The sequence below is a fragment of the Heptranchias perlo genome, chromosome 14 (assembly GCF_035084215.1).
Source record: "Heptranchias perlo isolate sHepPer1 chromosome 14, sHepPer1.hap1, whole genome shotgun sequence".
NCBI lineage: Eukaryota > Metazoa > Chordata > Chondrichthyes > Hexanchiformes > Hexanchidae > Heptranchias > Heptranchias perlo.
In genome coordinates this window covers 49,980,600-49,993,240 of record NC_090338.1, presented here as the reverse complement: position 1 = coordinate 49,993,240, position 12,641 = coordinate 49,980,600, and the positions used below count along the sequence as shown (strand labels likewise).

The following is a 12,641-nucleotide window of genomic DNA, read 5'->3' as shown; positions in this document are numbered from 1 at the left end:
TGGAAACATCACTGCAGATATGCTTACCCACATAAATACGATTCAACCCCTATGAAGTTATACAGAAATGAAAGGCAATAGATGGCTCCATCTCTCACAATTACATTAGATCAACAGGCAGCCATCAATATTGAATGGATAGCTAATGTCTGACAATAGCAAAGATGTTTGTGATTGTGTGTAATTATTCTGGTCAACTAAACAGTTAACATCTCAGACAACCCACTATGGTCACACCTTTTGGAAACTTACGGTCAATCTGTCTGGCTTGAGCTGTTGGTCAATATTTTGTGTAACCTTGGGTCTTAAGCCCTTGCATGCTGTTTCTATCATTACAAAATGCAAGTTAAAAGTTCCATACTGACAAAAAGTACACTTTGGTCATAACTGCCCTATCTAGAAGACCATTCCAGGTAGTAATCACTCTTTGTGCACTTATGTTTCTTGACATTAGTCCTGAACTTGTCTTTTACTAGTTTCTACCAATGTCACCTTGTCTTTCAGTCATGGTTTAATTTGCAATCATGCTCCACACTAATCTTTTATATCCCCCTTAATACCTTATATACCTCTGTAGGATCGCCTGTCACACGCCACCTTTCAAGGCTGCAGAGTCCAGATTTTTCTAATCTTTCCTCATAACTCAGGATCAGACTTATTGCTTTTCTCTGCATTGATAACAGGTTTTGGATGTTTCCTTTGTACTTGAGTGACCACAACATTCAGGGTGGGGTCTGACCTCGGCACAATGGAGCTTCAACATGGTAATAAGCTCGACTGACTTGGCAACACACCTCAGCATTAAATTTGCTTTGTTAATTGCTGCTTTGCAACAGCTGAACGTGGTCAGTGTAGAATCTATTACTCCCAGATCTCTTTCCCTAGCTAGTTCAACACTATTCACTAAGTATGTTCCCCATTTATTCCCAAAGTATAAGACCTTGTACTTATCTGTACTGTATTTCATCTGCCATAGTTCTGCTCACTTGCAAATATTGTTTAATTCCTTCTGTAATTCTTCTGCTGCTTCATCAGAATCTACTGCCCCCCTCCCAGTTTAGTATTATTTGTGAAATTGACCAACTTACATTGAGTTTCTGAATATATCTCATTTAGGTAGATCATTAACAGTTGGAGCTCCAGCACAGATCCTTGAAGCATTCCACTCAGTACATCTTACCACATTGATGTCGCTGCCCTAAACAGTACCTATTGCTTTCCCTCTTTCAGCAATTATGTCTCCACCTCCCAAGGTGCCTTCATATGGAACCTTTATCAACGACTTTCTGGAAGTCTTGTATACTATATCATATAGCTTTCGAATGCGCACTTGAGAGGTTGCACTTACGAGGCCATTTACATATAGGCATTTTGCAGCTTTTTTCCTAAATATTGATTCCACTATTTTATCAGTTACTGATGTAAGACTAATAGGTATGTAGTCACCCAAGTTTGTTTTACCACCCTTCTTGAAAATGCCCCTGTAATCACTGACACCCTCAAAATAACTGTCAGCGCTTATATAAGTTTCACTCCTGGCCTGGTTTAGCACCTTTGAGTATGTAACATCCGTCGATGGGGGTTATTGGTTTTGATCACTGAAATTACTAAAATTCTGCTATAATGACTTATTTGGAGCTTTTTTTTTGTTGCTCATTGGTCTATTAAAAACCATACACACTATAAAATGTTTCAAAACTTTGAATGGAATTTTTTTAATGCTAAGAGAAAGCAGACACGCCCACTGACACAATAACATAAAAAATGAACTGCAACGCTCTGAGCATGGGTCGAAGTACATATGTACAGAACTCCGTTGTTGCTGCACCTGGGTTTTGGTCAGTCAGATCAGTATCTAAGGGTTCGCCCGCTGCATGTCACGGCTAGCGGATAACAGTATCAGGTCATCTGTTGCAATATAACCGCAGTGATAGCCACTTGTACTCTTAGTATCTGCCAGGGTTTAAGTATTTGTCACTCTAATGAGATCTCAATGTGTCATTTCAACAAATTAAGCTGAAATGACCTTATCGCTAAAGTTTCGAGTCACAGTCAGCGAGAAGAAATAGGTTGAAATGTTTTTTTTGTCATTGAATCAAAATCCTAATATATGCAGCATGTGGGATGTGCACAATGCACGAATGATCAGTGCTAAATGATTTCACCAACCCACTCCACTCCCAACCAAAAATAATATAAATATTTACAGTAACCCACTAGGAACACCAGGGATTTATTTACTGGGCGTTTTATTGGCTTTTACGTTTACTTTCTATTTGATTGTGCCGGAGTCAGAATAAAACAAACAGCATTGTACCCCGCGAGGGGACGGGAAGAGAACTATTCTGAAAACAGCGTTAATCATTTACTTTAAAGTAAAGTTTGGAGGCGGAGAAATAATGTAGCAGGACTGGGAATTGCACTTTTAAATAAAAACCAGAGTCCCGCCAGCCTGAATGTAAACTGTAGTTTCCAACATGTACAAATCCAGGTACACCATCGTTTAGTCATTTGGAAAAAAAAAGTCAAAAACAGGTTGTAATTTCCACATCGCTACCATAAGCTTAAAGCAATGCAGCTCCCAATATATATTGTTTAAAGATCCAATTCCCCCATTGAATTGCTACAAAATAATTATTTACAAGCTCCTGTACATTCATTACATTTTTGCTTTGAATGAAATGAAACTTTCAAGCTCGTTACAACATGTGTGATACAGAGCCTCAAAATGCGGAGCACTTAAAATGCCAAACTTACCACTGGTTTTCTCCATGGTTAATTAGGAATCACGATTACAAGAAGGTGAAGACGGCGGAGCTACAAGGACATGATAAAGAGCACGCTGACACTGATCGGGGACTCTCAGTTCCTCAGACTCTGGGACAGTAAGCATCCTCTTGAAGTTTCTCTCAACTTTGGTCTCCCAAGAGTCACAATCTGGGAGAACCCACTCAGGGTCCTAGCGCCCTCTCACAATCAACATGGACAGTCGTGGGGAATGGTTATTCGTAAGTTATGGAATGCTGAAAACACGTTACCAAGTTACTCAGTGCAATTCACTTGACCAACTATCAGGAAATGAACGAGCACTTATAATACAGCACAGTGATTAGGATCGGTGACCGACCGCAACAAATGCAAAGAAAAACAGATTATGGTTCCAGTCATTTTATTCAGTTTCTGCACAGACAATAAAACGTTAAGTTAATCGTCGTTATACAACAGAAGATTATATAACCCTCAAATTTAAAATCTGAAAATTTTGTGAAACCTTATACACCTTAACTCCAGAAAAGGTGGCATTTTTACTGTCAATGTCCTGTTCCATTCACTCGATGAAGAATGGCTGATGTTACTGAGCACAGAGGTTGGTAAGGACAGAGATTGAACTTCTAATGGAGTGAATTGCTAATAGAGTGAGGACTTTCAACTGGGAATTTAGTGAATGTTGGAATTACCTACAGAGGAGGAAGGAGGTGCTAAGTGATTTAAACCAAGGGACTATAAACTAATCTATCAACTTTTACAATTTAATTAAACAAAATACATAAACTAAAACAACTAAGTAATTACTAATTATTTGGAAATCAAGCTAAATCTATTTACTAAATATAATCTAGATCTCAAGTGATTCTATTAGTCCTATAAATAAACTACCGATAAATAAATAAAAACTAGAAATGGCAGTGTGTCGGGACTGTAATATGTGGGGGTTTGTGGACAGCAAGATTGTCCCAGATTGCCACATCTGCAGTAAATGTCTCTAGCTTGAGACACTCCAGCTCAGATTCTTTGAGCTGGAGTGCGAGTTAGAGACACTCTGACAGATAAGGGAGGGGGAGGAATATCGAGATAGTTTTCTCCAGAGTACAGTCACATTTCAGAGGAAAGCGCAGGTGCAGGAAGGGGAGAGTGTGACTGTTAGTCAGCAGGGTAGTGGGAACCGAGGAGAGATAGAGAAGGAGGTCCGGCAGACTGTGGTCTTATCCAGCAGGTGTGAAGTACTTGATGCCTTTGAGGATGAGGATGAAAGCTACAGGGAGGATGCCCAGAATGCTAACCATGGCATCGTGGAGCATGAGGCAGTCCAGAGGGGGAAGATTGGAACAGAAAGGTTGTAGTCATAGGGGATTCTATAATCTGGGGGTTAGATAGCGTGCTCTGCAGTCGCGACCAAAAGCCCAGGATGGTGTGTTGCCTACTTGGTGCATGGGTGAAGGACATCTCGGTACAACTGGAGAGGGACTTGGAAAGAGAGGGGGGAGGATCCAGTTTTTATGGTCCATATTGGCACCAATGACATAAGGAAGAACAAGGAGGAGGTCCTGATAAGAGAATATCAGAAGCTAGGAACTAAATTGAAAAGCAGGACCTCATGGGTGGTAATTGGCATAGAGATAGGCAGATCAGAAAAGTGAATGCGTGGCTGGAAGAGTGGTGTGGGAAGGAGGGGTTCCATTTCATGGGACAGTGGCACCAGTACTGGGACAAGAAGGAGCTGTACTGCTGGGATGAGCTCCACCTGAACCGGAGATGGATCAGAATCTTAGCGGAAAGGATGAATAGGGCGATGGATAAGGCTTTAAATTAGCAAGATGGAGGGAGGGATCTGGTAGCAATAACAAAAACCTAAAGATAAAAGAAACGGAAGATGAGTGTAAAGGTCAGACCAGGGTAAGGAATAAAGATAATATAAACGGTCAAGGAACAAATAAAGTTATAAAACAGAAATATAAAAGGACTGTTAAAAATAAAGTAAAAGGAATGAAGATTAAAGATGAATTAAACTGCCTGTACAGTAATGTACACAGTGTCAAAATAAAACAAGGGAACTGGAGGCAATAATCCACAGTGAGGAGCCAGATATAGAAGGAATAAATGAAACATGGCTACATAAAAAAACAGGACTGGCAACTAAATATTGCAGGTTATAACATAATCAGTAAAGATAAGGAAGGAAGAATGGGGGGTGGAGTAGCTGTATTAATTAGAGACAACATAATGGCAGTAGAAAAAAGGGACAGAAGGATAGAAACAGAATCCATGGATTGAAATAAAAGAGAAGGGATCGATCACGCTAATAGGAGCATACTACAGACCACCTAATAGTGGAAAGGAGGTGGAGGAAGAAATATTTAAGCAAATATGTGAAATGAGTAAAGGACATAGAATAATAATCATGGGTGATTTTAACTACCCCCAAATAAACTGGCAAGAAGAGGTAGGTAAAGGGATTCAGGGAATAGATTTTTTACAATGTGTCCAGGACTCCTTTCTTACCAGTATGTAAAAAGCCCAACAAGAGAGGAGGCACTGCTGGATCTAGAAATTAACCAGCACAGATAAGAGAAGTAATCATAGGGGAACATCTAGGCAACAGCAATCACAACATAATAATGTTTAAGATAAAGATTGAGAAGGACATAAGTAAGATAAAGAACAAAGTATCAAATTGGAAAAAAGCTGATTTTAAGGGGATGAGAATGGAGCTAGGGAAAATAAATTTGAAAAATTTACTGACGAACAAAGAAATAGAACAGCAATGGGAAACGTTCAAAACAGTGATCAACAGAGTCCAGGAGAAATATATCCCATTAAAAAGCAAGAACAAACTAACCAATAATTACATCGAGTTACATCAAAAGTACTACACAGAAACAGGCCATTCTGTCCAACTGGTTTATGCCGGCATTTATGCTCCACACAAGCCTCCTCCCTCCCTACTTCATCTAACCCAACTGGATACCCTTTTATTCCTTTCTCCCTCATGTGCTTATCTAGCTTCCCCTTAAATGCCTCAACTATTTCTTGTGGTAGCGAGTTCCACATTCTTACCACCCTTTGGGTAAAGAAGTTTCTCCTGAATTCCGTATTGGATTTATTAGTGACTATTTTACATTTGTGACCTCTAGTTTGGACTCACCCACAAGTGGAAACATTTTCTCTACATCTACTCTATCAAACCTTATCATTATCTTTAAGACCTCAATCAAGTCACCCCTCAGCCTTCTCTTTTCTAGGGAAAAGAGCCCCAGCCTGTTCAGTCTTTCCTGATGAGGATATCCTCTCAGTTCTGGTATCATCCTTGTGAATAATTTTTGCACCCTCTCCAATGCCTCTATATCCTTTCTATAATCTGGAGACCGGAACTATGCACAGTACTCCAAGTGTGGTCTAACCAAGGTTCTATACAAGTTTGACATAACTGCTTTGCTTTTAAATTCTATCCCTTTAGAAATGAACCCTAATGCTTGATTTACCTTTTTTATAGCCTTATAAACCTGCATCACTACTGTTAGTGATTTGTGTATCTGTACCCTTAGATCCCTTTGCTCCTCTATCCCATTTATACTCTTATTATCCAAGCAGTATGTGACTTCCTTATTCTTCCTACCAAAATGCACCAACTCACACTTGTCTTCATTGAAATTCATTTGCCAATTACATGTCCATTCCACAAGTTTATTTATGTCCTCTTGCATTTTGACGCATTTTTCCTTACTCGCCCCAATTTGGTGTCATCCACAAATTTTGAAATTGTACTTCCGATTCCCGAATCCAAACCATTAATGTAAATTGTGAACAACAATGTTCCCAGCACCGATCCCTGTGGAACACCACTTCCCACCTTTTGCCAGTCTGAGTAGCTACCCTTAACCCCAACTCTCTGTTTTCTGTTTTGTACACCATGGATGAATAAAGAAATAAGGGCAAAATTGAAAGTGAAGAAAAAGGCAAACTCTAAGTACATAGACAATAAAGGAGAGGATGATGAAAGGGAATATGGATGAGTTAACGACACAAATAACGACGTATGGGTATGATCTTGTGGCCATTACAGAAACATGGCTGCAGGGTGACAACGACTGGGAATTAAATATGCCAGGGTATTTAACAATCAGGAAGGACAGGCAGGAAGGAAGGGGAGGTGGGGTGGCTATGTTAATAAGGGAAGGAATCACTGTAATACAGAGAAAAGATATTGGGACAAAGGATCAGGATAATGAAACAGTTTGGGCAGAGATAAGGAATAATAAGGGGCAAAAAACACTCGTGGGCGTAGTATATAGGCCTCCGAATAGTTGCAACTCTGCTGGAAGAAGTATTAATCAGGAAATAGTCGGGGCATGTAATAAGGGAACAGCTATAATTATGGGGGATTTTAACTATCATATTAACTGGACAAATCAAATTGGGCAGGGTAGCCTTGAGGAAGAGTTCATTGAGTGTATTAGGGATGGATTTCTTGAGCAGTATGTAACTGAACCAACAAGGGGGCAAGCAACCTTGGACCTGGTCCAGTGTAATGAGCCAGGATTAATTAATAATGTCCTAGTTAAGGATCCCCTTGGAATGAGTGACCATAACATGGTTACATTCCATATCCAATTAGAGGGTGAGAAGGTTGGTTCTCAAACAAGCGTACTGAGCTTGAATAAAGGAGACTATGATGGTATGAGAGCGGAATTGATTAAAGTGGACTGGGAAAATAGATTAAAGGGTAAGACGGTACATGAGCAGTGGTGTTCATTTAAGGAGTTATTTTACAACTTTCAAAAAATATATATTCCACTGAGGAAAAAAGGGTGTAAAAGAAATGACAGCCATCCATGGCTAAGTAAAGAAATTAAGGATAGTATCCGACTAAAAACAAGGACATATAAGGTAGCCAAACTTAGTGGGAGGATAGAAGATTGGGAAGTCTTCAAAAGACAGCAAAAAGTAACGAAAGGATTGATTAAGAAAGGGAAGATAGATTATGAAAATAAATTAGCAAAAAATATAAAAACAGATAGCAAGAGTTTCTACAGTTATATAAAAAGAAAAAGGGTTGCTCAGGCAAACGTAGGTCCCTTAGAGGATGAGACCGGGAAATTAATGGTGGGAAACATGGAGATGGCAAAAATGCTGAACAAATATTTTGTTTCAGTCTTTATGGTAGAGGACACTAAGAATATCCCAACACTGGACAAACAGGGGGCTCTAGGGAGGGAGGAGCTAAATACGATTAAAATCACGAAGGAATTGGTACTCAGTAAATTAATGGGACTCAAGGCGGATAAATCCCCTGGACCTGATGGCTTACATCCAAGGGTCTTGAGGGAAGTGGCAGTAGGGATTGTGGATGCTTTGGTAATAATTTTCCAAAATTCTCTGGACTCGGCAAAGGTCCCGGCAGATTGGAAAGCTGCCAATGTAACACCCTTATTTAAAAAGGGTAGCAGGCAGAAGGCTGGAAATTATAGACCAGTTAGCTTAACATCTGTGGTGGGTAAAATTTTGGAGTCTATTATTAAGGAGACAGTAGCAGAACATTTGGATAAACATAATTTAATAGGACAAAGTCAGCATGGCTTTACAAAGGGAAAGTTCATGTCTGACAAATTTGCTTGAGTTCTTTGAGGATATAACGTACAGGGTGGATAAAGGGGAACCAGTGGACGTAGTGTATTTGGACTTCCAGAAGGCATTCGACAAGGTGCCACATAAAAGATTATTGCTCAAGATAAAGAATCACTGGATTGGGGGTAATATTCTGGCATGGGTGGAGGATTGGTTATCTAACAGGAAGCAGAGAGTTGGGATAAATGGTACATTCTCGGACTGGCAACCTGTAGCCAATGGTGTTCCGCAGGGGTCGGTGCTGGGTCCCCAACTCTTTACAATCTATATTAACGATTTGGAGGAGGGGACCGAGTGTAACATATCAAAGTTTGCAGATGATACAAAGATGGGAGGGAAAGTAGAGAGTGAGGAGGACATAAAAAACCTACAAGGGGATATCGACAGGCTGGGTGAGTGGGCGGAGATTTGGCAGATGCAATACAATATTGGAAAATGTGAGGTTATGCACTATGGCAGGAAAAATCAGAGAGCAAGTTATTATCTTAATGGCGAGAAACTGGAAAGTACTGCAGTACAAAGGGATTTGGGGGTCCTAGTGCAAGAAAATCAAAAAGTTAGTTTGCAGGTGCAGCAGGTGATCAAGAAGGCCAACGGAATGTTGGCTTTTATTGCTAGGGGGATAGAATATAAAAACAGGGAGGTATTGCTGCAGTTATATAAGGTAATGGTGAGACCGCACCTGGAATACTGCATACAGTTTTGGTCTCCATACTTAAGAAAAAACATACTTGCTCTCGAGGCAGTACAAAGAAGGTTCACTCGGTTAATCCCGGGGATGAGGGGGTGGAAATATGAGGAGATGTTGAGTTGATTGGGACTCTACTCATTGGAGTTCAGAAGAATGAGAGGCGATCTTACTGAAACATATAAGATTGTGAAGGGGCTTGATCGGGTGGATGCGGTAAGGATGTTCCCAAGGATGGGTGAAACTAGAACTAGGGGGCATAATCTTAGAATAAGGGGCTGCTCTGTCAAAACTGAGATGAGGAGAAACTTCTTCACTCAGAGGGTAGTAGGTCTGTGGAATTTGCTGCCCCAGGAAGCTGTGGAAGCTACATCATTAAATACATTTAAAACAGAAATAGACAGTTTCCTTGAAGTAAAGGGAATCAGGGGTTACGGGGAGCGGGCAGGAAATTGGACATGAATTTAGATTTGAGGTTAGGATCAGATCAGCCATGATCTTATTGAATGGTGGAGCAGGCTCGAGGGGCCGATTGGCCTACTCCTGCTCCTATTTCTTATGTTCTTATGTTCTTAATATGAAAAGGTTAGGAAAGAAGTCAAAAAAACCATTAGGAAGGCAAAGAGAAACTACGAAATTAAATTATCAAGGAATATAAAAAGAATTAATAAAGTATTCTATAGACACAAATAACAAAAGAAAAATCAGGATAGGGATAAGGCCACTAAGGGAAACACACAATAAACTCACAGGTAAGGACAGCGAAATGGCAGAAATATTAAATAATAACTTTGCCTCAGTATTTATCAGGGAGACTATCAAGGTTGGCATGACATTAAAAGAAGAAATCAAAAAAGATATAAAAACATTTAAAATAGAAAGGGGGGAGATAATAGATAAACTAATCAAACTTAGAGAGGATAAAATCCCTGGTCCAGATGGATTGCATCCACGCATATTAAAAGAAGTCAGGGAAGAGATAGCAGATACATTATAACATATATATAAAAATTCATTAGAAAAGGGAGATAGAACGAGTCCAGTGAAGTATAGACCAATTAGCTTAACATCGGTGGAATCCTTACTCAAAAATAATAAAGAATAGTCAACACGGATTTCAAAAGGGAAGGTCAGGCTTGACCAACCTCATTGAATTCTTTGAAGAAGTAACAGAAAGGTAGACCAAGAGTAATGTAGTAGATGTAACGTATTTGGATTTTCTAAAGGCTTTCGATAAGGTACCTCCTGGTCGCTTCATTGCTATGGTCACAGGAAATGGAGTCAGGAAACAAGTAACAGAATGGATAGCAAGCTGGCTACAAAACAGAAAACAGAGAGTAGGGGTAAAAGGTAGTTACTAAGACTGGCAAATGGTGGGAAGTGGTGTTCCACAAAGATCGTTGCTGGGACCACTGTTGTTCACCATTTATATAAATGATTTTGACTTGGGAAGCGGAAGTATAATTTCAAAATCTGTGGACGATATCAAATTGGGGGGTATAGTTAATCACTGACGAGGACTGCGACAAAATACAGGAAGACATTAATAAACTTGCAGAATGGGCATGTAATTGGCAAATTAATTTTAATATAGATAAATGTGAGGTGGTACATTTTGGTAGGAAGAATAAGGAGGCCAACACTCCTTGGAAAATAAGAGTCTAAATGTGGTAGAGGAGCAGAGGGATCTGGGGGTACAGATACACAAATCACTAAAAGTAGCGACGCGGGTTAATAATGCCATAAAAAAGAAAACAAAGCACTGTGGTCATTTTTAGAGGGATAGAATTGAAAAGCGGGGAAGTTATGTTAAACTTGTATGGAACCTTGGTTAGACCACACTTGGAGTACTGTGAACAGTTCTGTCTTCATATTATGAAAAGGATATAGAGGCACTGGAGCAGGTGCAAAAAAGATTTACTAGGTTATACCTATCAGGAACGATTGAACAGGCTGGGGCTCAGTTCTCTAGAAAAGAGAAGACCAAGGAGTGACTTTGTAGAGCTCTTTAAGATTATGAAAGGGTTTGATAGGATAGACATAGCGAAGATGTTTCCACCTGCGAGGGAGACCAGAACTGGGGGCCATAAATATAAGATAGTCACTCATAAATCCAATGGGGAATTCAGGAGAAATTTCTTTCCCCAGAGAGTGATTAGAATGTGCAACATGTTACCACAAGGAGTAGTTGAGGTGAATAGCTTAGAAGAATGTAATGGGAAGGTCAATAAACACATGAGGGGGAAAGCGTAGAAGGATATGCTGATGGGGTTAGATGAAGAAGGATGGGAGGAGGCTCGTGTGGAGCATAAACATCAGCAAGGACCTGTTGGGCCAAATGGCCTGATTCTGTGCTGTGCATTCTATGTAAAATAAAAGCTGGTATATGGAACAATTAGTTTAAAAAATCAACATTTCGTATGATTTGATCTGGTTTAATTGAAAAACAAACTGCATCTAATTTACAAAATAAAGTTGAATTAGCATCAGCCCTTTTGTGGTTCATCATTGTTCAATTTAATTTTTAATTGTTTTTGGAGAAGAAATCCAGCAAAGGCTCAAACCCATTCATGTCAGTTCTTTTACTCGTGGCTATACTTGGGGAAGGGGGCGAGACTGGGTGAGATCCCTACTTGCCCAAATTGGCAATTTCACCTCCAATTTTTAGTTTCCTCATAGGAAGTGACTTTTGCTTTGGTCGAGTTGCATGCTGTTGTATGTTACTCATTAGGCCACTCTTCGTGTGCGTATTGGCAGGCTGCTAAACTATGGTGGGCATCACAGCAAAGACCAATTCTGTCCACACATGTATTTTCCAGCACAGGTTGCTGGAAAGAAATCAGGAGAAGGAATTCTGGTTGATTTTGCCACTTCCTAGTCCAGGCCTGGGGGTGCTTGAGCCAGTGACATTGTCTCAATTGCTGCCCTGACTTCAATTAATTAATTCAGCACAAACCGGGCATCAGGCCTGGGAACTTTTACTGTGTATAGTGCCAAACCTAATTTGGTGTAGTTACTCACGAATCCATTAAGGAATTAAATAAATTAGTTTACTATGCAGCTTTGTTGACTTTAAAGGAGATGCTGTCAGTATATGAGGGGAACAATTACAGGCTAACAATGTTAGTTACTGCAACTACCTGTATTTTGATTAGTACACATTCTTTTGATGTGGCTTTCATATTGTTTCTTAGATTTATTAAAAATTAAGATTTTCTTTAAAAATTGTAAATGCCAAATATAATGATCAATAGCAACATTATATCACCAGTTATGTTAATCACCATTATCATCTGTGTGTAACTATGGCCAAGTGTTCCAAGTGAATCTTGTTTATAAAAACATTATAAAGGTCACCATGGCTCTTAACTTTTATGCAACAGGCTCCTTCCAGGGTGCAGCAGATGCCATCAGCAACACCTCTCAGTTTGTAGTCCATTGTTGTATTAGGGAGTTCATTGAGGCTTTCTACACCAAGAGGAACAGCTACATCTGTTTCCCTATGGATGGAATGAAGCAGGACGAGAGAGCACGAGGCTTCGCTTGCATG

General features: G+C 39.8%; 1 protein-coding gene across 1 annotated transcript in view; it reads right to left on the bottom strand.

Moving 5' to 3' along the window:
* The window catches only part of afap1l1a (actin filament associated protein 1-like 1a), a 168,638-nt gene extending 165,672 nt beyond the window's left edge, over positions 1-2,966 (bottom strand). Inside the window, exon 1 of the mRNA XM_067996421.1 lies at positions 2,758-2,966. Within this exon, the coding sequence (XP_067852522.1) occupies positions 2,758-2,773 (16 nt within the window). The 5' untranslated portion in view covers positions 2,774-2,966. The remainder of the gene's footprint in view (positions 1-2,757) is intronic.
* Between the last annotated feature and the right edge of the window lie 9,675 nt (positions 2,967-12,641).